Source organism: Lepus europaeus, chromosome 16 (genome assembly GCF_033115175.1).
Source record: "Lepus europaeus isolate LE1 chromosome 16, mLepTim1.pri, whole genome shotgun sequence".
In the NCBI taxonomy this organism is placed as follows: domain Eukaryota; kingdom Metazoa; phylum Chordata; class Mammalia; order Lagomorpha; family Leporidae; genus Lepus; species Lepus europaeus.
In genome coordinates, this window is record NC_084842.1 from 12,883,973 (window position 1) to 12,905,496 (window position 21,524).

A 21,524-nucleotide genomic window follows, 5' to 3' on the forward strand; every position below is an offset into this window, starting at 1 on the left:
TAATAATGAAGCCTGGATTTTGATCACTTCGATGTAATCATTTGTAAAAATGGATTGTAAAGTAACTATTCTCTTGTTGGTACAGAATTTCAGAAACTATGGAGGAGTGTCACTGTGGATTCAATGGATGAGGAGAAAATTGAAGAATATCTGAAGCGACAGGGTATTTCTTCCATGCAGGAATCTGGACCAAAGAAAGTGGTGTGTAATCTCTAGAAAACCATCTGACCTTCCTCCTCTGCATTGTTAACCTGCTTCCTGTAGGTTTCTCTGGCCTGCGATTTGCTCAGATGCCATTCAGCGCATGTCTGACTTGTGGACCAGCGGACATGCCCCTGGCTGCTGCTCCTCAGGCCCAGCCTCCCTGCAGCCATCCCCAGCTGTTTGTAGGCCCCAGCGTCGTCCACCCATCACGCTTCTCCCGCCTTCTGTGAGCAGCCTGCTCTTCATCTGCTTGGGCTTCAAGACCTCAGTTGTGCTCCCCTCCCCCTTGCTCCCTGAGCCTCATGGTCTTGGTTCCCGGCTCTGTCATGGCCTTGATCACACTGAATTGTCCCTGTTGATCTTTGAGTCTCTCGGGAATCATATTTTGGTCTTTATAGCGCCTAAGTCCTGCTCATCAAAGACCTTAACCAAATGACAACTCAAAAATCGTCTTGTGCCAGCTAACTGCAGGCTCTATGTAGTCCAGGAACAAAGCCAGCTTGGAGAATAATCCACCAGCACCCTTGACTGTGGCTACTCTGCCTCTCTCCTCAGGCCCTAGGCCCCCATCGTACTTTGTAGCTTGTCTGTGGCTTTGTGGGGTGTGTGTTTTTCAGTGAACGTTCAGAACTTGGAAATGGAAGACTGACTGCCAGTAATTTCTCCAAGAAGCAGTGTAATTGCAGCCCTTCATGAGTTCCGATCACTGCTTAGTTTGTGAACTTAACAATTTTTTTTCATTTAATGATGCAGAACACTAATGCTGACTTGACATATTCATATATAATTTTTTCTCTCACATTAACAAAAAAAAATTCAACAGAATAATCGAGAGGAAAAGCTAAACACCATATTTAGTATACTCTGATCCTGGAATTTAAAAAGTTTATTCCAATCCTTTTTTTTTTTTTTCTGTACTAAAAAAATCTTTGTTAATGTTGATGAGGTAGATCCACAGGAACACAGTGGTGCCCAAGGGTAGCCCCAGTGTTCAACCGGTCAGGTTTGTCATTTGGCCCCTCCTGCACGTAGAATTTTGACCATGCTGAAGAATGCTGGGGAGCCTGGCAGGGCCAGCAGCCGTGAGAGAGGGCACAGTAACCTGGATGGTGCCATTTTGCTGGGCTGGCTGTTGATTTCTTTTTATTATGTGATTGATGTTAACATTTCTAATATACAGAAAAGAATGGAGAATAACATTAAAAGCCCTTGTTTGTCCACCCATCACCCAAGTTTGCCATATCAGGATTTTATCATATTTGATTTTTTTTAAATTGGTGAACGTGGATTTATTTGTAAGCCTGATAACAGACAAATGACAGAGTTTCACTGACTCTCTCTTACTGACTTGGTGCCTGCAGGAAGGTTTTTGTGCCAGCCTGCTCATTCCTAGGGAGGTTTGCATCGCATCTCGTGAACAAAAATGCCGGGTCTGGCTCAGGTTGGGTTGTGGGCTGTGCATTGGTGTATGGGATGCTGGGCTTCAGGGCAGGGAGAAAGTTCCAGACCCTTCCTCCTCTGCTGTTGGGTTCTATGCTCAGGAAACCCTGACCATTCTACCCTTTGGAGTAGCTGTTTGTTTCTAACTGTTCTTACCTTTGCCTTTAGGCACCCATTCAGAGAAGGAAAAAGCCTGCTTCGCAGAAAAAGCGACGATTTAAGACTCACAATGAACACTTGGCTGGCGTGCTGAAGGACTACTCTGACATTACTCCTGGCAAATAGGGACAGGTTTGTCCTTGAACAGAGGACCGATACACAGTCAAGGTCGTTCTGGTCACTGCTTGGGCTCCGAAGACTCACTGTCTTCCATTCTGCTTCCTAGGGCTGAGGAGAGGAGCAGCTCAGTTTACAGAACAGGTGCAAATTTCCAACCTCACACTCAAACTCACTGGGCAGGCTAAAGAGAAATGTGATGTTCCCTGTGACCTCCAGTTACGTTTTAGGAGGAAGGCACTGTGCATGGCATGCAGGTGTCTTTGCTGTTTGTCTACTTCTACAAGGTTCCTGGTTCCATTTTCCCTTGTTTATTACTTTAGAGCAGGTTGACAGGTAGTCTTGAATGCAATATTTGTTTATTCCGAAAGAACGTATTTATAATAAAATCATTGTAGAAGGATTTTAAAGATGTGAGTGAATTCAGCTTGTTTCCTTTGATTTCTGGAAATAGCAGGCAACAGTGCCGGCCTGGCTTCCAGGGCGCCTGTCTGGGGTTTGTGAAGACTGAACTCTGCACTGTGTGCTCAGCATGTGGGTCTCACAGAACACAAGGTGTTTCTCCTGTAGCAAGTTAAGCAATAAAGATGCACTAAATGTCCTTGTTCATGTTTTCTTTTAAAAGTTCAGCCTCTTCCTTCTGGTGGAGAGCCCCCTGTTGCCCTGGCACTTCCCCGCTTGTGAGAGCAACATCAAGGGTGTATGGGTTCTCAAGAGTTAGGGTGACTTACAGGAAATTGATGGGGTCATTCCTGCCTTCTGTGGCAAACCATTTTCAGATATTTGCTGAGATCTTTATTTTTTATTTTTTATTTTTGACAGGCAGAGTGGACAGTGAGAGAGAGACAGAGAGAAAGGTCTTCCTTTTGCCGTTGGTTCACCCTCCAATGGCCGCCACGGTAGGCGCGCTGCGGCCGGCGCACCACGCTGATCCGATGGCAGGAGCCAGGTGCTTCTCCTGGTCTCCCATGGGGTGCAGGGCCCAAGCACTTGGGCCATCCTCCACTGCACTCCCTAGCCACAGCAGAGAGCTGGCCTGGAAGAGGGGCAACCAGGACAGGATCGGTGCCCCGACCAGGGCTAGAACCCGGTGTGCCGGCGCCGCAAGGCGGAGGATTAGCCTAGTGAGCCGCGGCGCCGGTCGAGATCTTTTCATTGATTATTTCAGATCCCGTGTCACAGACTAAGTTGTAGAGAAGTGTAAAAACAAAATCTCATTCTTCAGAAAGTAGTTAAGATCCCCTTTGGGGTGCCTACACTGCATATCGGAGTACTGGGTTCAATTCCTGGCTCCAGCTTCCTGTCAGTGCAGACCCTGGGAGTCAGTGATGTAGTGGCCTAAGGATGTTGGGTTTGTGCTAGCTCACATGGGACTTGGAGTGAGTTCTCAGCTCCTGGCTTTGGCCTGGCCCTGCCTGGCCATTGTAGGGATTTAGGGAATAAAATAGCAGATGGGCTTCCTTTTGTTCTCTGTTAAAAAAAGGTGATGTGATGGTAGGTGCTTTGTGCAGCCAAGGAACCTTCTTTTGCTGTTTTAGTTCTTATCAGTTTACAGTGTCATCTATCTGATTTACCTGCTTCCTATTGCCCAGCTCCAAAACATGGCAGGAGATGTTGTAAAACTGAGGTGCTTATGTTAACTTAGAACAAAGGAAATTCAACATCTCTTGCTGCGTTCCATAAGTTTTTTTGTTAGTAAGGAGCTCTAATATGTTATGGCATAAAAGTGAGTTTTCTTAAAAGAAAAAAAAAAAAAAAAATAAAGCTGCTTTATCACCAGATGCCTACTTTAAAAAAATTTTTTTAAGGCCGGCGCCGTGGATTAACAGGCTAATCCTCTGCCTTGCGGCGCCGGCACACCGGGTTCTAGTCCCGGTTGGGGCGCTGGATTCTATCCCAGTTGCCCCTCTTCCAGGCCGGCTCTCTGCTATGGCCAGGGAGTGCAGAGGAGGATGGCCAAGTGCTTGGGCCCTGTACCCCATGGGAGACCAGGAGAAGCACCTGGCTCCTGGCTTCGGATCAGCGAGATGTGCCGGCCACAGTGGCCATTGGAGGGTGAACCAATGGCAAAAAGGAAGACCTTTCTCTCTTTCTCACTATCCACTCTGCCTGTCAAAAAAAAAAAAAAAAGTTTTTAAAATTTTTTATTATTTGGGGGAGACTGAGTGTGTGAACACATGCTTCTATCCACTGAGAAGCTGAGCTGGGCAAAAGCCAGGAACTCAATCCAGGTCACCTCTGTGGGTGGCAGGCTTAACCACTTACGGCATTCCATCCGCACTGCACCCCACGGTTAGCATTAGCAGGAAGCTAGAGTCAGGGGCTGAAGTGAAGTAGTAAGCCCGGGTGCTCCAGTTTGGGGTGTGGGCACCTTAACCGATCGGCTGAGTGCGTGCCCCCAGATGTCTACCCCTGTGGTCTACACACTTGATCCTGTTTTATGGGTAAGTCTAGAAATGCATTCTGGATATCTCAGATCCTTCTCTTACTTTGCAGAGAGACATCAAGACCTTCAGCTCAGATTCCAAGATAAGATGCTTTCCTGCCACTTGTGATATCCTTAGTGACTTCTTGCTAAGCCTGCGCCTACCAGGACTTCTGACTGGACTGACGAAGGAAGTGTCTCTTGCTTTTTTTTTTTTTTTAAGGATTTATTTTATTTATTTAGAAGGTAGCGTTAGAGAAGGAGAGACAGAGCTCTTCCATATGCTGGTTTACTTCCCAAATGGCTGCAATGGTCAGGCTGGGCCAGGCCGATGTTTTCCTAGGCACATTAGCAGGGGCTGGATCGGAAGTGGAGTAGCTGGGACTCGTGCCAATATGGGATGCCAGCACTGTGGGCTGGGGCTTAACCAGCTGCACCACAGCGCTGTCCCCTTGCTCATTTGTGACACTTTAGCTTTCTCTCACTCATTTGCATTTTCTTTTGTGCAGGTTCACCCCCTAGTTGTGTTCCATGATGGTAATGAAAAGAAATGAGTCTGTTAGCAGCTCTGGGTGTCTAAAAACATCTACCAGAAAGTCCAGGCTAACACCAGGTTCTCGCCTCTGCCTGTTCCAGCAGGGTCTGCTCCATTTGGAGGCAAGTGGGAACGGGTATGGCTGGGTGAGGTAACAGGCTATGACAGCTGTAGTGCATTTGATCTATAATTCATCATAATCATGGGAGGCTTTTAGGGGGTAGCTAAGAGAAATGTGTTTGAGCCCAGAGTGTAAAAAGTGAACATTTGGCTGCTCCTGTCACAGCCTGTAAGAGTGTCCGGATGATGGCGGGGCCCTGGGGACAGAGAAGCTCTTGATACCTGTTGAGCAGAGCATTAGTGAAAAGGCGGTGCAGGAACCCCTGTTACTGGCCACCCTGGTGTCACAGGAAGACTGGGAAGTCGGCTCTGGGTTTCTTCTGTGAGCCGTATGTACGCAGCCAAAACACAGATGAGGGACCGGGAGCTGGACCTGTCAGCTCCCCATTCTTATTAGCTACCACCGATCTCTTCCGGCATAGAAGATGGGACTGTCGCCTTTCCCCTCCAGCTGCTGTTTTACTTTGAAGTGATTCCTTTGCAGGGAGGCTGTGGGTTTCTGAGGGTTTTATGGACTGTTAACCAACAGCCACCAGCAGTGTGCCTGGGAGACACCCTGGGGGCAGTTTGTTTCCATGTGTACCTGGACGTTGTCTTGAGATGGAGGAGTTCTGTGGGAGTCAGGGCAGGGCAGTAGGTTTTCCTGTCTGGGGCAAAGTGCTTAGGAAACAGAATCAGAATGGACGCTAGCCTTGTGCTGTTGGCTTCCTCTGCCTGTAGTTTAGAAACTACAGCACATCTTCCTTCAGAAAAGGGTTTCTACTGGAGATAAATGTGGCCTATCACTCTTGCGCAGATTGATAAGGCCACTGTCCTAGTCCAGCCCCACTGGTTTGGAGGTGGGCCAGCTCCCTGCCACAGCCCGAACCACGTGACTCAAGACCCTGGGGAAAACCCAGCGACTTGCAGGAGGCAGAACCTCACAGGGCCCCAGCTTCCAGCGACATGTAATACAGCCTTCCCGTAAGTGTTTTGTTTTGTTTTAAGCACCGTTTCTCACTGTATTGTGGTCTTTTTGCTCAAAAGACAAGTTTGGGTTGAATTGAAGCACCTGGCCTAATCCAGTTCTGATTTGGTGCTAGTGAGACCTTTGTAAGACTTCCATTGAAGGTTTCTTGTGGGTAGGTGGAACCAGAGCACCTGATTTCTCTCCTCCCAGACCCTCTGGACGTGAGATGCATGCGGACAGAATGGGAGTCTTCCTGGTTTTGTTTCTGTCTGGCACATTAGGGTTTGGAGGAAGAAGACCCTCAGCCACACCGCCTCCACCCCCAGTAAGGCAGGGTCGGTGCAGTTTGAACTCCGAGGCAGCAGTAGGAGCACTTGTGGGTGCCCGGGACAGCTGCCACCAGAGTAAATGAGAGCAGGCGGGCTGCTGCTGTGCTGGCCTCTCGGGACCGGCAGCTGGACGGGACGGGTCAGTACCACCAGGGCTTCTGCAGCAGGGGCAGCTGGCAAACTGGTGTTTGGAGGCCTTGATGCAGCTGCTGACTAAGTAGTTTTTCAGGAGTGCAGTTAGTTTTAGTGACACTGTTCCGAGGAACTGTCTCTGGTAAAAACTCGCTAGTCACAGTGCCTGTTCAGCCTTCCAAGAATGCTGCGAGACGGCACGACAGAACACTGAGGAGTGACAGCAGCCAGCCGGTGATGCTTAGAACTGGCTGCAGACGTTCTTTTCACCTCACAGTGATGGCTGCGTGCTACAAGGAATGCAGGGGCACGAGTGTCTGCGGCCTTAGCACTGAGCTTGCCTTGTCCAAAACACTCAGAAATGATTGGCTGATTCCCATGTCTGCTGGACACAGACACCAAGAGTTCTTGTATTGAGAATTCAGCTGTGCCCCTGCCATCTTCAGATGACTCAGGACCTGGGGATGCCATAATGTGCTGGGGCTTGGAGGGGCCTCAGGGGTGGGGCAGCAGTAATTGGAATTTAGTCTATGAAAGCAGGACTGACACCACGCAAGCACTGGGTCCAGTGTCTCTGAAGCCTAAATGGAGGTATCACTTTGTATTTTTTTTTTTTATTCACTTATTTTCAACTTACTTGGAAGGCAGAGACAGAGGACTTCCATCCATGTGTTCACTCACCCAAATGCCTGCAACACCTTGGGGCTGGGTCAGGCCAAAACCAGGAGCCTGGAAGTCAACCTAGGTCTCCCATGTGGGTGTCAAGGATCCAGGTGCTTGGGCCATCATCCACTGCCCTGTGGGCTGTGCATTCGCAGGAAGTTGGATGGAGAGCAGAGCCAAGATTCAAACGTAAGCACTCCCAAAATGGGATGTAGGCGTCCCAAAGGCTGTGCCAAGTGTCTGACCCAGGAGACGTGGCTGACTCTGGGACTTGTAAGGTTCTTTCCAAATTTCTATCATTTGTGATTTTGTCACAGAGGTAGAAGGCAGTTTCATAATTACATTAGTGCTGTGTTCACAAGAGGTTCATTTGATCATGTAACCAAAGGATGGATGGCTTGGTGATCATCTTTCTGAGCCCACAAACTAGGACTTGCTGCCTGGGAGGAGACAGACGGACGGACCTTTTCATCTCTCAGGTTCCTGATCTCGAAAGAAACAGTGCATTCATTCCTGCTTGACGCTGTGCCAGAAGATGGACTTTTCAGACTGGAATGAAGTTCACAGCCACCTGGCTGATCAGTGGAATGTACGTACTAGACTGATCTTGCACATCACTAATGACCGTCAGTGCGATGGTGACTTGTGCAGACTGGAGGAGAAAGGTACAAAGCTGGGGTCAACTGAACAGTTTACACTTATAGAACTGGAGAATTTGTCCTTGGATATTTGAACCCCAGAACGCAAAGCCAAAACATCATAATAGCTAATAGGAAGTTGCTCTGAAATATGCAGTAAAGGAGAATTGAAACTATTTCCAAATCAATTGCACCTCATAAATTTGGCCAAGTACGACTTATAACCAAAATAAATAAAATGAATGTGACTGCTCAGCCAGGGACGGGTGGGGATGCCAACGGCCGAAGGCCACCATCTCCCAGGAGGCTGGCCAGTTTCTGTCACCTCTGAGTTGGAAGCTCACAGATGGGCTGGAGGCAAAGCCACATGGTCAAGTCTGCCCCAGAGCCGTGCTGAACGTGGATCTCAAGGCCCACAGCTGGCTAGCTGTGAAAAGCTGCATGTTCTCGCCAGGCACCCACAAGTCCCAGGAGATGAGAAGACAGTGACCATGACCTGCTGGAGCTGGACATTGTCCTTTGAAAACAGCAGTCCCTGCCACGGAACCAGTAACCCTCTCAGCACCAGCAAGACGGAGTTCCTCGTGGCCGCTGCCATTATCGGCATCTAGCAGTCTGCTCTCCTCCCTGCTGAGGGAAGTGCACACACGCACTGCTGCCTCGTTTTTCACAGAAGACGTGTATCTTCCTTCAGCAAATAGAAATCGGCCAATTTTGAGCTACAGTTTCGTAGGCTGCGGTGGGTGTGGCAGCGAGCTGCAGTAAAAGGCGTCGCAGAGATGATGTGTGACTGCCCTGAGCTGCTCTGGTGTCCACGTGAGTGACCGAGTGCCTGCCACAGTGCACGGAGAGAGGTGCTGCCCAGGCTCTGCGTTTCGCACTCTGATCCCTGCGCGGGAGCCCAGTAGCTTCTGCCGCTTAGCTTGCTGAAGCCTGAGAATGGAAGCACATCAGCGCACCGGGGGGTGTGCAGTGTGGGACGCGTGTGGTTGATCTTGCAGAAAAGAATTTGCCACACAATGGTACGACAGCTGGAATAAGCACTTTATTTTTTAAAAATGACAATAAAAAAGTACCTTTTAAAGTTTATAAAAGCACAATCGACCGTGAAGTGGCTGTTTTCTTAGGAACAGTACAGGACTCTCACCAAGATCCCAGCAGGGCCCCACAACTGCTCCCCGCCCTTTCCTTCGTATTTATGGGAGGAAATGGCTCTTCACTTCCGGCCTTGTTTCTTTTCTTTTTTTTTTTTTTTTTGGCGATGGCCTTTAAAAGCTTCTTGACATCTTTACCTCTAACAAAAAATAATGAAACAACCCCAAACCAGCTCTATAATCATTAAAGGACTGAAGTTTTCAACACAACGTGAGCAGATCAGTAAGGAGGATTGTGATCACGTTTAGCTATATCAGCAGTCAGAAGTCTTAGAGCACTCTGATTCTACGCACGGCTCTCGTACAGGAGGAGGATGGCCGCACTGTCAGAGCTGGCTGCTGGCCGACTTACAGCACGAGAGGCTTTGTGGCTTTGAAGAGGTCTTTGGAGCAAGCGGAGCAGCGCTCACGCCAGCAACCACTAGCCGCTTTGTGCTGGCACAGGAGTCGGTCTGTTGGACACAGTGCTGCCAAGGCTTAGGACCCCAGCTCAGACGGATGTTTTGCAGAACCCCTCGGGAGATTTGTGCTGTCCTCCTGAACCAAGGTGCCCCTTGGCAGGGAGACAGACTCGCACTTCCACGGAGTGGGGGAAGGCAGGGATGACTTCTGAAGGTGAGTTTGTATTATACATCAGGTGGGTCTCACACACACACAGACACAGAGCGTGCTGTTACGAAGAGAAACAAGCAGCTGACACTGGGCACACAGTATGGGTGGTGGCATCTGGAGCGCACACTCTGGTCAGGAGTTTTCACCAGTGCCTGGCTGCGAGCATACCATTATGGTAGAAGCTCCTGGCAGCTTCTGATTGTCTTGCCAGGACATCCCAGGGGACTGGGCTGAGCCCTCCTGCTGCAGGAACAGTTCCTAACATCTAACACCGCGTCACTAAGCTGCCCTGGACTCCAAATAGGGTCCTACACATTCACAGCACAAATATGGACATTTTGGTAATATTTAAAAACATGCCTCAAACATGCAGCTTATCTTAAAGGGAAAAAATAGATATTTTTAATTACAAGCATTCAAAAGTCAAGCACAGAACCTGTGATCCAACCAGTGTAAGCTCATCCATCTGGTCATACATAAAATGTTGGGTACAAAAATACTCACTTTTCTTGGTATTATTGTTGACTTCTTTTATGTTGCATTTGAAAATATCTCCAAACTGTACAGAAATGTCAGACCATGCATTCACAAATAACACACTATTCCTTACAGTTATACAGTGTAAAAGAGTAAAACATTTTTATTATATATTTTTTTTTCTTCGAGAAAAACAGATGTGTGATAGAGGCTGTGGCAAAGTCTTGAAGGGGTCAAAACTGGGCGAGGTTTTCGCAAGCCTGAAACAGAAAGAAAATGGGTTAGGAGAGCAGAGCTCCCTGTCACAGGGGGCCTTCAGCGTGGCCCCGGCCGGGCAGCCCCGGGGACTGCAGACGGCCTGGAAAATGGACGTGTAAGTTTGCTTTGGTTCCAGAGATTAGGAAAGCATGCGTATGAGGGGTCTTTAGCAGGCTGATGGAGAAAGCAGATTGGGAAAGAACCACATGGGTTTCAAACTTTTTTTTTTTTTTTTTTGCACCAAAATAAATTTAGCTTTGAGTTTTTTCCACCAACTTTTGAAGTGCCCTTGTGTAAATCACACAAGAGCACAAGAGCTGGGCTATGTGGCCAGCATAGGGTTAATTTCCGTGTTCTTTGTGGCAGAACAAATGGTCTTTGAGGTATCACTATAGTCCTTTAGGTCCCCCCAAGGGAACTGGGCTGGGCTTTTCTTGCAACACATCCCTGTTCTGTTCAGTGCTTGAGAGTTACTGACTACACTTGGCGCCCTCTACTGTCACTGTGCTCCAACCCCGTGCTTTCTTGACCTCCTGCCGACACGTCAGACTCGTGTATACGCGTAGCTGTACAGGAGGTGTACATACAAGGAAATCAGCATGTAGAATTTTGCATTTGGGAAGAGGCTGTAGAGATTGTAACAACTCCTCCAACTGTTCTGAGTTACACTAATCTGGAAAAATGTGTGCTTCGCAGTAAATCTCAAAATTAGAAACATACTTAGGTGAATCCTCAAACACAGCTGACCAGCCGCTCTTAAACACTACCATACAGCACAGGGCTGGCTGCACGTGGGTCTGCACCGGGAGGCCTAGCTTTCACATCCCAGTTCTTGGATGGTGGTACAAGTGTGTGGAAATAGTCACGGCCCACAAGTCCCAGGGCCCACTGTAATGACCACACTTGCAGCTCACAGACCTCCCCAGGGAGACGCTGGGCAGAGCTTGCCAAGGCAGGGATGTTAGGCTGATACTTCTCTGACGACTCAGGTTGTAACAAACAGTAAATGTGTCCTGGTCTCGGTTGGATGATGCCCACCAGAGGGGGAGGCCAGACTAGAAAGCTTGCAGTTGGAACCGCTGCCTCCCCAGGCCAGCTTCTCCCTGGCCTCGCTCTCAGGACTCTTGGAACCAGGAGTGAAGCAGAGGTGACCTGGAGAGAATCTCATCTTGTTCCTTTGCCTCCCCAAGGTGCCCAGCACACGCTGGAGGCAGAGGCAACATAGATGGGTCTCGGCGCCCTGCACTGCCACTGACCACGCCTGCTGTCTGGCTCAGTGGGTGTTCCCCTACTCCCCAATTTCTGCCAAGGTCTGGGCAGTGTGGCAGGGGGCACGGCCGCCAGAGGTCCCTCCTGAACCCACGGCCCTCTCCCAGCCAGACTTTGCCCTCAACTAATGCCTGTGCCCTGGCAGTGGGCGGGCAAGTGTTCTGCCACCCTGGGTGCCCAGTGTGCGGAACTTGAGCACATGGCAGAGCCTGCACTGTGGCTAGACTCTGGGGGCTGGAGGCCTGTGAGCTCTCTTCCGCTCGCTGGCTTGGGGCGGCCGCATCCCTGCAGGCCCCATCAGTTCAACAGCAGCCAGAGCTGCCCCTGCTCCTACTCTTGGATACCCAGATCTCAACGCCTCTAGCACCATCTCAGCTGACCTCCTGACCCATGTTGCTTTGGGCAGTAAGGCAACAGCACCTGTACCTCCCCTGCTCTCAGCTCTCCAGTTGGATGTTGGTCCCCAGATCCCAAACACAGCCTTCGAGCCTCTCAGAAGTCCGGGCACACTGCCGGCGCTCCCAGGGCTCTCGCTGTCCCAGAGGGCTCACTCACATGGAGAAAAACTCAGTTCCGCCATTCAGACGTTTGGGCTCCAGGGCAAATGAAGCGGAAGGGAGGGGTGGGCAGGCACTGAGGCTGCGCCCTGGTCAGGGAGCCAGGAGGTTGCCTGGGTCATGCTCTAGCCCCAAACTGGCCCCTTCTCTGGTGGGCCTCGGGGTAGGACGGGTCTCATTAATTGGGCTTATCTTTTTTCAAGCAAAAACCAAAACCTGGAAGAGGGGAGGCGGGAGCCTACAGTCTCCAGAGCTCTCCGTAGCTGCCTTGTAAACTCAGTTCTCACATGGGAAAAGAATGTATCCCCAGCGCCATGGCTGTTCCCAGTCTGAACAAAAGGTCAGAATGTGGCTATTTCAGTCCCTGTAAACAAGGAAGAGGTTTAGCTGGGAATGGAGTCCAACCCTTGGAATGCACTCACAAGGACACTTGAAACATCCGGGAACACGGAGCGCCATGCACGGCGGGCCAGGGCGAGGCTGGCTTTCCCGCACGGAGAAGCTGCAGCAGGCGAGCAACACACCACAAGATGGGGCCCAGACCTCCTTGATTCAGGAAGATGTCCCCTGAGGCTTTATGGAGCACCATGGAAGTCTGCAGGGTTTCGTTTCAGCATAAGGCAAGGTGGGGTCAGGGCGCTGGCTGGGCTTCTCCCTGCCCAGGTGTCCTTGAGCCCTTTCTCCTGAGAGAGTTCACCTCCTCTCTGGCCCAGCACACCACTTAACCTCATTACCCAAGAAGTCTTCCTCAAAGCTATCCCTGACCGACTGCTTTTCACCAAAGGAAAGGGGACAGTCAGCCGCCTCCGTCCACCTGCAGACACACGTGGGCATCACAGATGTTTTTAGTGACTCAGCGTCGTCCAGCTGCACCTCTAGAAATTCCCGTGCTGGTGGCCCCCTGCCACCCGGCCCAGCTCTCCCCTCCAGAGGTCACGTTAAGACATGCAGCCCGACCTCAGCCTTGGGAATACAAAAGCTGCCTCCTGTTCGACCCTGGGGAGGCGCACTTTGAATCACCGCAGTCGGCGCTCACCTTGCTGCTCCTGCTGCCCCACTGCTCGGGGAATCGGGCGTGGGCAGCCTCCCTCGTAGCTGTCCCCTCTTCTGTCCCTCCAACTCTCCTGCCAGCTTGGACTGGGCTCGTGCACCTGTGCCGTGCATGACTGACACTTCCGCTGCTTCCAGAAAACTGCTTGAGGGGGCGAAAAACCCAAATCCTGTCTCTTAAAGTATTACAGTAGGGCCAGCGCTGCGACATAGCATGTAAAGCCATCGCCTGTGACGCCAGCATCCCACGAGGGCACTGGTCCCAGCTGTTCTACTTCTGATCTAGCTACCTGCTGATGCACCTGGGATAGCAGAAGATGGCCCAAGTCCCTGGGCCCCTGCACCCATGTAGGAGACCCAGAGGAAGCTCCTGGCTTCAGATTGGTCTGCTCTGGCCGTTCTGGCCATTTAGGGAGTGAACCATCAGATGGAAGACCTCTCTGTCTTTGCCTCTTTGTAATTCTGCCCTTCAAATGAATAAATCTTGAAAATATAAGACTGTTGTGATGAAAGGCACACTGTTAAATGAGGCAGCTGCCACTGGTGGGAGACAGAGCAGCCCCTGCGTCATGTACCCTTCGAGCCTGAGGCAGGGGGGAAGCCTGTGAGCTGCCTGGAGAGCTGCCCAGGTGCATGCTGGTCTAAGACGGCCTCAGAGGTGTGCGCTGCTGCGGGCAAGCACAGAGAAGTCCTGTTCTGACCGTGCCATTGTTTCAGCCCCACGAATGCGGTAATGACCTTGCTGGCCAGAACTGCCTGCCCCTTTGTCCTGGCAGGAGTCGCGCCCTGCTGTCTGACTCATCTCCGTCGGCCCCTCACAGGGATGAGATTTGCCACCTTATTTGGGCTGAGACACCAAGCGCTGTCCGCCTGGCCCTGGCATTCCCTCAGGCCTCCCAGAGACACAGGGAAGGCCACGGGCAGGTCGCCTCCATCAGCGGAACAGACAGACCCGTCACTCAACCCCTGCCAGCCACAAAAACCCAGGGACCACGGAGCTCGCACAACTTGGCCCTGTCCCATTTCTGATGCGCCTCCTCTGTATGTATCCCCCGCTGCCATCCTGGGACAGCCTCCCCTCCACAGCCCTGGCTGGCGGGCGCCAGGAGCTGCCATGCCATCACCTGGCCAGTGGCTGCTCCCTGATGGCAGCCCCCCGCCGAGGCCCGGGTTCCCGGGACCTGTGGCCGCCCTGGAAGGCTTGGTTGCGCAGCAACTTGGGAACTCACCGCACGCTCCAGTTTTGCAGAAGAGCTGGAGCACAGTAGCCACCATGGAAGATTGCATTAAAACCCACAAGACAGATTGCAGCCGCCATCACACACCTGGGACCTGGGGTGGAGAGAGACATCGCCCATTAGCGGTGCACCAACCTCCGGCACGGCTGGGCTCCCTGGGTTGAGGACCAGCCCGCTCCGAGGGCAGGGAGCCAAGGATGCACTGTCACCTGAGTGACGGCATGGGGTGGGCGTTGGGAGCAGTTGGGACGCTTGCATGTCTTAGTGGGGTGCCTGGGATCAAGTCCCGCCTCTGCTTCTGGTCCAGCTCCCCACTAATGCACCCTGGGAAGCAGAGGATGATGGCTCAAGTGCTTGGGTCCTTGCCAGCCACATGGGAGACCCAGATGGTACTCTGGGCTACTGGCTTCAGCCTGGCCCAGCCCTGGCTGCAGCAGACATTTGGGGAATAAACCAGTAGGCAGACGTGTCTTTTGCTCCCTGTTGCTCTGCCTTTCAAATACATAAAGAGAAATTAATAAAGACACTGCTTGGGATTGAGCCCCAGCTCCACTTCTGATCCAGACTATTGCTAATGCACCCTGGGAGGCAGCAGGTGATGGCTCAAGAAGTTGAGCCCCTGCCACCCACATGGGAGACCCTGAGGGAGCTCTTGGCTCCTAGCTTCAGCCTGGCCCAGCTTTGGCTGTTGTAGGCATTTGGGAAAGAACCAGTCGACAGAAGCTCTCTCTCTGCCTTTCACTTAAGTCAAAATAAACTTAGAACACAAAAACAGAACAGAATTACTTAAAAATTTTTAAAAAGACCCTGCGACCCTCCAGAAGCCCCCACGGAGGAAGGCATGGCACCCAGGGCCCCCGCCACACAAGACCCAGAAACAGAACTGCCCCGGGGCAGCCTCAGCCCGCACAACGGCGCCCGTGACTCGCACCAATGACTCAGGTTTGCTGTGAGCTCCTCCCGCAACACAAAACCCCACAGGCAAGCCATCTGCAAGCCCCAGGCTCTCAGGACTTGGAAAGACGAGGGCACAGGGATTGGCAAGGCATCCATTTTTAATGTTGCTCCTGCGGGCACCGTGCCTTCTCAGGGATTCCCGGGCCCCTCGCTGGTGCCACTGGCCTCAGGGTACCCAGCAGAGCGGCGTAGCCTCTGGGCCGCCCCTCGGCAGGTGAACCTGAAAGGGAAGGAAGCTCGCCTTCTCCGCACGCCTCTTCCCCAGGATTAAGGAGAAAACAGGGCTTTCCCCAGGAAACCACTAATAGACGAGGAGACGTGGTTCCCGTTGCGGGCAGAGTTACTTTGGGACAGGAGCACAGATCTGCATCTTTACAGTTGGAACCCATGAGCTCGGCCCCGCTCCCAGCCTGATGCGCACTCGCTGATGGCACAGTGGCTTCCCCTGGCGGGCAGCGAGAGCCCTGGCACCAGCCCCCCAGGGTTAACTCCCTGGGGAAAATGCACCTGCCATAGTGTTCATCTTAATCCTCATGCAGAATGTTCCCATGCGGCTGGGAAGGCGAGGGGCTGCCGCCGGAGGCTTGGACAGGTGGTCCTGACCTGGCACGGCCCTCAGCCATGTTGGGGCAGGAGCAGGAGCAGGAGCTCCAACTCTTACCACATTGGGGTGTCAAGCAAGCCTCATTGGGTGCTGGTGTTGTCAGTGGACATGTCCTGTGTGTAGCTTACTCAGGCCCGGGGCTCGCAGCAGTGCCTGGCAGGGCGGTCCCCAGGGGGGCAGGTGGCAGCTCTGAGAGGACCACCCCCACAGCAGGCTGCCCACGGGCCTCCCAGCAGAGAGGAAGCCGAGACGGAGATAAGAGAAGTTAAATTCTCCCTCCAAACTTCACTGCGGCGGGGTCTGCTCTCCAAGAGAAACCCCAGGCAAGGCTGGGAAAGCTTCCACTCCGTCTCCCGGCTGAGCCCCGCCGCTCTGCACATGGCCTGCAGCCCTGTCCTCACACTTTGCTTTATTGGGTCCCATAACATTTATGGCTCCTTGACCTGTTAATGTTTATTACTCTGTTACCCAGCGGCTGTTCACTGAACTCCACTGTGTTACTATCCCACGTGTGAGAGGGAGACCTCGGTTTACAGAAGAAAGGGGAGCAGCAGTCTCTCACAAGCACTACCCTGGGTTCTGGGGGAGAACATGACCTGTGGGCCTCTTGGAGGAGAAGGCAGGGGTGATGGCAGGAGCCACAGCAGCTGCATGAAGCTCTGGCTCTGCCCAGCATTGGGACCGCCTGAGCATGACCCTGCTGCCGGGGTACTGACACCCACAGCCAAAGACATACCAGGTGTTCCTCCCCAGGCAAAACAGATGGAATCCACGGCTTCGGATTCCAGCAGTGTCACCTCTCGCCCAGCCCTGAGTCTGAGGCTGTGAGGACACGTGCTCAGTTCCCATGGCCAGAGAAATGTCACAAGTACTTAAAGAACACCCCTCCTACGCCCACCCAACTCCCAAACTCTCCCCTCTATAAAAAAGTTGAGGGGCCGGCACTGTGGCATAGCAGGTAAAGCTGCCGCCTGCAGCACCTGCATCCCATATGGGCACCGGTTCGAGTCCCGGCTGCTCCACTTCCGACCCAGCTCCCTGCTAATGGCCTGGGAAATGCATTGCAGATGGCCCAAGTCCTTGGGCCCCTGCACCCACGTGGGAGCCCTGGATGCAGCTCCTGGCCTCCGTCAGCCAGACGGCCCCCTGCACAGACCACTCTCCACGTCCATGCTGGGACTGGTACCATCCTGCCAGGGGGGAGGGAGGAGGAGGCCTCACGTGCCATGGGGGAGGGGTGCTGCCTTCACGCAGACCCGCTGTGGTCTCCGATGTTTGTATGAGCTCATCAGCACCACCGTTTTCCAATTCTAAGTTACATTTCTCCAAGATTACGTAGCCTGGATTATTAGCTGTCTTGGACAGGACTTGGTCCAAGAGACCAGAGGAGCGGGAATGACAGATCCACCCTGAGCTGGTCTAGCTCCGGGCGAACGGCACGTGAGGCCATCCCCCCTCCACGCCGGCTGGACCCCAGCGGAGGAGTCTGGCCCAGGCCCAGTATGGCCCAGAACAAATAGCTCGCCCCAGCGTGCATCATGTCCTCTGAGGCAGATGGTTTCCATGAGGCAGCAACTGCTGGCCCTACTCCGGCTGCTACCACCCTGCTGGTCCCTGGAGGATGAACCCTGGGACAGTCAGGTGGCCGACACAGAGAGGCCTGGGGTCTCTCACTGGAGCCCGTGCAACTGCCTCAAGATGGATACCCGGGGCCAGAGCTATGGCATAATAGGTTAAGCCTCTGCCTGCAGTGCTGGCATCCCATATAGGTGCCAGTTTCAGTCCCGGCTGCTCCTCTTCCAATCCAGCTCTCTGCTATGGCTTGGGAAAGCGGTGGCGGATGGCCCAAGTCCTTGGGCCCCTGCACCCATGTGGGAGACCCAGAAGAAGCTCCTGGATCCTGGCTCCTGGCTCTGGACCGGATTGGTCCAGCTCCAGCTGTTGAGGCCATTTGAGGAGTGAACCAGCGGATGGAAACCCCATCCCCCGCACTCTGCCTTGCATTCTCTGTAATTTTTTCAAATAAAAAAAAAACTGGATGCCTTCCCTTGGGCCTGAAAACAGCCCCTGCTCCAGCCGGTGCCACCGCTCTCCGCCAAGGTGTAGGTTAGGTTCTCCGTCCCCTTCCCAGCTTCACTAGAGCCCTGTGCTGGCTCCCGCCTCACCTGAGCCTCCCGAGCCCTCCTCTCCCCCGAGGCCCCCGCCCCCCCGGGCCAGCCTCAGAGCTCTGGGCTCTGAGACCCGCTCCTGGCTTCCATAGCGGCCGTGCCTGCCAGGCCTGCACCTGCAGTCCGCCGCGCGTGCGCTTCAGCGCTCCCCGTTCCCTTCCGAGCTACCTCCACCCTCCCAGCCTCTGCGGGCTCAGAGATGGGCACGATGGCCCCGAGGGGCGGGGCTGGGGGGCCAGGTGCTCAGAGTAGGGTCCACACAAACAGTGCTGGGCCCAGGTCACCATGGCGACAGGGAGAGGCCCCCAGGGACTAACTGGCTCACGAAGAGGAAACCTGATGCTAACCAGGGGCACATGGACATGTAGCAGGGATCTAACAGACCCCGAAGTGGCACTTGAGGGACGTAGCAAGGTCTGTCCTAAAAAGGCAAGTGTTCACATCTTGCACAACAGACGTTCCAGGCGTCTCCCGTGGATGGCTGCCTTAAAACACAACTGCCCCGAGTGACGCGGGTATTTCACGTAGAGACACACACCCAGCCTAACTTCAGAGTGAGGAACAAATCCAAGCAGCCCAAGGAAAGAACGCGCTCTGTATGGCGTGGCGGTCACTGGTTTACAATTCTGGCTAAAGATTAGGGCACGGCTTCCCAAAGCATGCGTTACGGAAAACAACAGTCCTCTAAGATTCTGTTTTAAAAAGATGCCCTGGTCCCAGATACCTCTGAGAAAACACCACACACTGGAGCTCTCCTGCTCTTCAAACTTCGTGACGTGCGCAATGCAATAAAGGGGTTGGGAATCTCTTGGTAAATAAACCCTGACCTTGGGCACTCTGCCTACAGCTGCCCTAAGGCTTGGTGCTCCAAAGCCACACTCAGTATGCTGAGTTAGGGGAGGAGCAGACACCACTCTAATACATCCAAGTACAGAAATGCTCCCCCCCCCCCCCCGCCCCCACACACACCTTCTTATCACCACCATCTGAGGAAGAATCCCAAGCGGCCGGCTCTGCAGGGTGCCAGGCCCTCCTGCTGGCCCCTGCTGCCCGCTGTTCCAGGAGGCCCTTCCTTTCAGGACCAAGGCGCCTGCCCTGACCAGGGCTCGGCTGCAGGGGCCCTGGTGCCCAAGGAGACTTCAGGTCAACAGGGCAGCATGCCTTTGGGAAAGGAAGCCCGGGCTGCACAAAGCCCACGGTCCAGGACAAGGCCTGTGGCTCCACGGCCAGCACCGGGCGCGCATGCCAGCCAGCGTGCCGGGGCCCCTCAGCGCTTGCACGGGAATGCTATGATGGCTTGCTCTTCTCACTCCACTTCCCGCTTTGTGAAGGAATGATGTGAACCAGGAGATGCCGGCTGTGGCACCGTAACATTTTAAAGATCTAATTTTGGGGGCCGGTGCTATGGCGCACTAGGTTAATCTTCTGCCTGCAGCACCGGCATCCCATATGGACACTGCTCCTCTTCCAATCCAGCTCTCTGCTGTGGCCTGGAAGGGCAATAGAACATGGCCCAAGTGCTTGGGCCCCTGCACCCGCATGGGAGACCAGGAAGAAGCTCCTGGCTCCTGGCTTCAGATCGGTGCAGCTCCAGCTATTGTGGCCATTTGGGGAGTGAACCAACAGAAGGAAGACCTTTCTCTCTGTCTCTCTCACTGTCTGTAACTCTACCTCTCAAATAGCTAAATAAAAATCTAAACAAACAAACAAACAAAAAACCTAACTTTGGCTGGGACCCCACCACCACCACCAAATCCACACACCAAATTAGAGTTCAGAGTGATGGTGCTTGTATTCAACAGGAATTCAGTCAAGAAACTGCATTACTAAAGGCATTACAGGCTCTTCCCGTTTGTACGGGGGAAAAAAAATGCATTGATTCACTGAAATAAAATTGGGCCTAAAATGGCTCAAAATCCCAGTTTGGGATACTGGATCCCTGTAAGGGAAGCACACTGAAGTGGTGCACGGCCCTTGGTACAGAATCGGGCACTCTGGGGAGACGACAGGTTTCGATCACAGTGTGCAAGCAAGGGATGGTAATTCCGACACACCTCTCTCAGATGCCCGTAACAAACTTCCATGCAAATGATGCGCCTTAGTGGATGACTTACGCGTGGACCACTTCCTTTTCAAAGAGGAATGCCAGCAGCTGGTCCCTTATAGGGAGACTCAGACAGCCTCCGCGGCTCATGCCACCCTGGGTCCCACGGCCAGACTCCCTCAGGAGACAGCACTGCCCTGGGACGGTCCCCGAGCTTGCTCAGCCAAGACAAGCCTGAGCAGGCGCTCTGCCCCTTCCTTGGCAGAACCAGGTACTCACACAGTATTCAGCAGAACTGACGGGACTTCCAGCCCTGAGAAGTAGCCTCGGAGGGAGGGAGCCAGCGCATCTGCAAAGACAGGTGGGGAGAAGCCGTGAGCCAGGGCCCCTCTGCTGCTCTCACCCCTCCCAGTTCCAGACAGAACCACCGACACTGGCCTGTGTGGAGCCCCCTCCCAGAGCCGGGTGCTGGGGGCTCTCGCACGCCCTCCTTTGCAAGGTTCACAGGTGCCATGAGGCCGGGCCGTGGCCCAGGGAACTCCCTCCTGCCCTGCAGACTCACCTCAGGGCCGGCCAAGGGGGAGGAAGGCAGCCTAGTGACTTTCTAAGAAGGATGTGGACACGTGCGTCTGCTTTGGAAGGAAGGGGCATTCACACCAGTGGCCTGGCCGGAGCTTCTGAGACGCTGCTGTTCTCTTTTAGAACAAGGGCCCAGTTTCCAGGCATTGCTGGGGTGTCTGGCACCCCACACCCTTGGCTTACTGTGTTGAGGGGAAGGACCTGTAGTCCCATCTCTCCCCCAAGGTTTGCAAAGTGGGCGGCCTGCTCCAAACACAACCCAAACAGATGGGTGTTTATCAAGCACCCGTGCACCTGCCATCCGTGGGCAGTGGCAGCCTGGCCCCAGGGCCCTCAGACAGAGGGAGATGTCCCAGCGGCTCTGCAGGGATGCAAGGAGAGCTCGCAGCCCAGCTTCTATCCTCCAGGCGGGGAAATCAGCCGAAGTCTGGGTATTCCGAGTGACCGTGGCCACACAGCCCGCTGGGCCAGGCCTAGGTTGACCAGGCTCCATGAGATTCTCTAACTTGACCCACAAAGCTGGGATGCCTAGACGCTGGGCCCCAGAGAGGCCACATGGTCTGCCTGGCCAATGGCCCCTGGTCCACACACATTGGAGTTGTTGGGCCTCACGAAAGCAGGACGGAGTGTTCCAACCTGGGGCCGATGTGCCGGCTTTGTTTTGGAAATGGCGGCTTAAAGGACCAAGGCCCCATTCTGTACTTCTGCCTGTCCCAGGAGTCTACCTGAGGCCAACGGTTTATTAGGTCTCCCCAGGGGACCACGTCAGCTGTTACAAGGATCCAGATGGGACGGCCTGAGGGAGCCCCAGGATGGCGAGAGCCAAGCTCGTGTCCACAGCATGGG

The 21,524-nt window shown here is 53.4% G+C and overlaps 2 protein-coding genes across 3 annotated transcripts in view; one reads left to right on the forward strand and one right to left on the reverse strand.

The window, feature by feature from the left end:
• GTF2E2 (general transcription factor IIE subunit 2) overlaps positions 1-2,531 on the forward strand; it is an 84,074-nt gene extending 81,543 nt beyond the window's left edge. Inside the window, exons 7-8 of the mRNA XM_062213461.1 lie at positions 86-201; positions 1,813-2,531. Coding sequence (XP_062069445.1) covers positions 86-201; positions 1,813-1,929 — 233 coding nt within the window. The 3' untranslated portion in view covers positions 1,930-2,531. The remainder of the gene's footprint in view (positions 1-85; positions 202-1,812) is intronic.
• A 7,558-nt stretch (positions 2,532-10,089) lies between these two features.
• The window catches only part of RBPMS (RNA binding protein, mRNA processing factor), a 170,340-nt gene continuing 158,905 nt past the window's right edge, over positions 10,090-21,524 (reverse strand). The window contains exons 7-9 of one of the 2 annotated variants that reach the window (XR_009868193.1): positions 20,379-20,448; positions 14,318-14,420; positions 10,090-10,214 (exon numbers count right to left, since the gene is read on the reverse strand). Coding sequence is in view for 1 of the 2 variants with exons in the window: in XM_062213127.1 (XP_062069111.1) it covers positions 20,386-20,448 (63 nt within the window). In the remaining variant the exon portion in view is untranslated. The remainder of the gene's footprint in view (positions 10,215-14,317; positions 14,421-20,378; positions 20,449-21,524) is intronic. The other variant, XM_062213127.1, reaches the window with a different exon arrangement.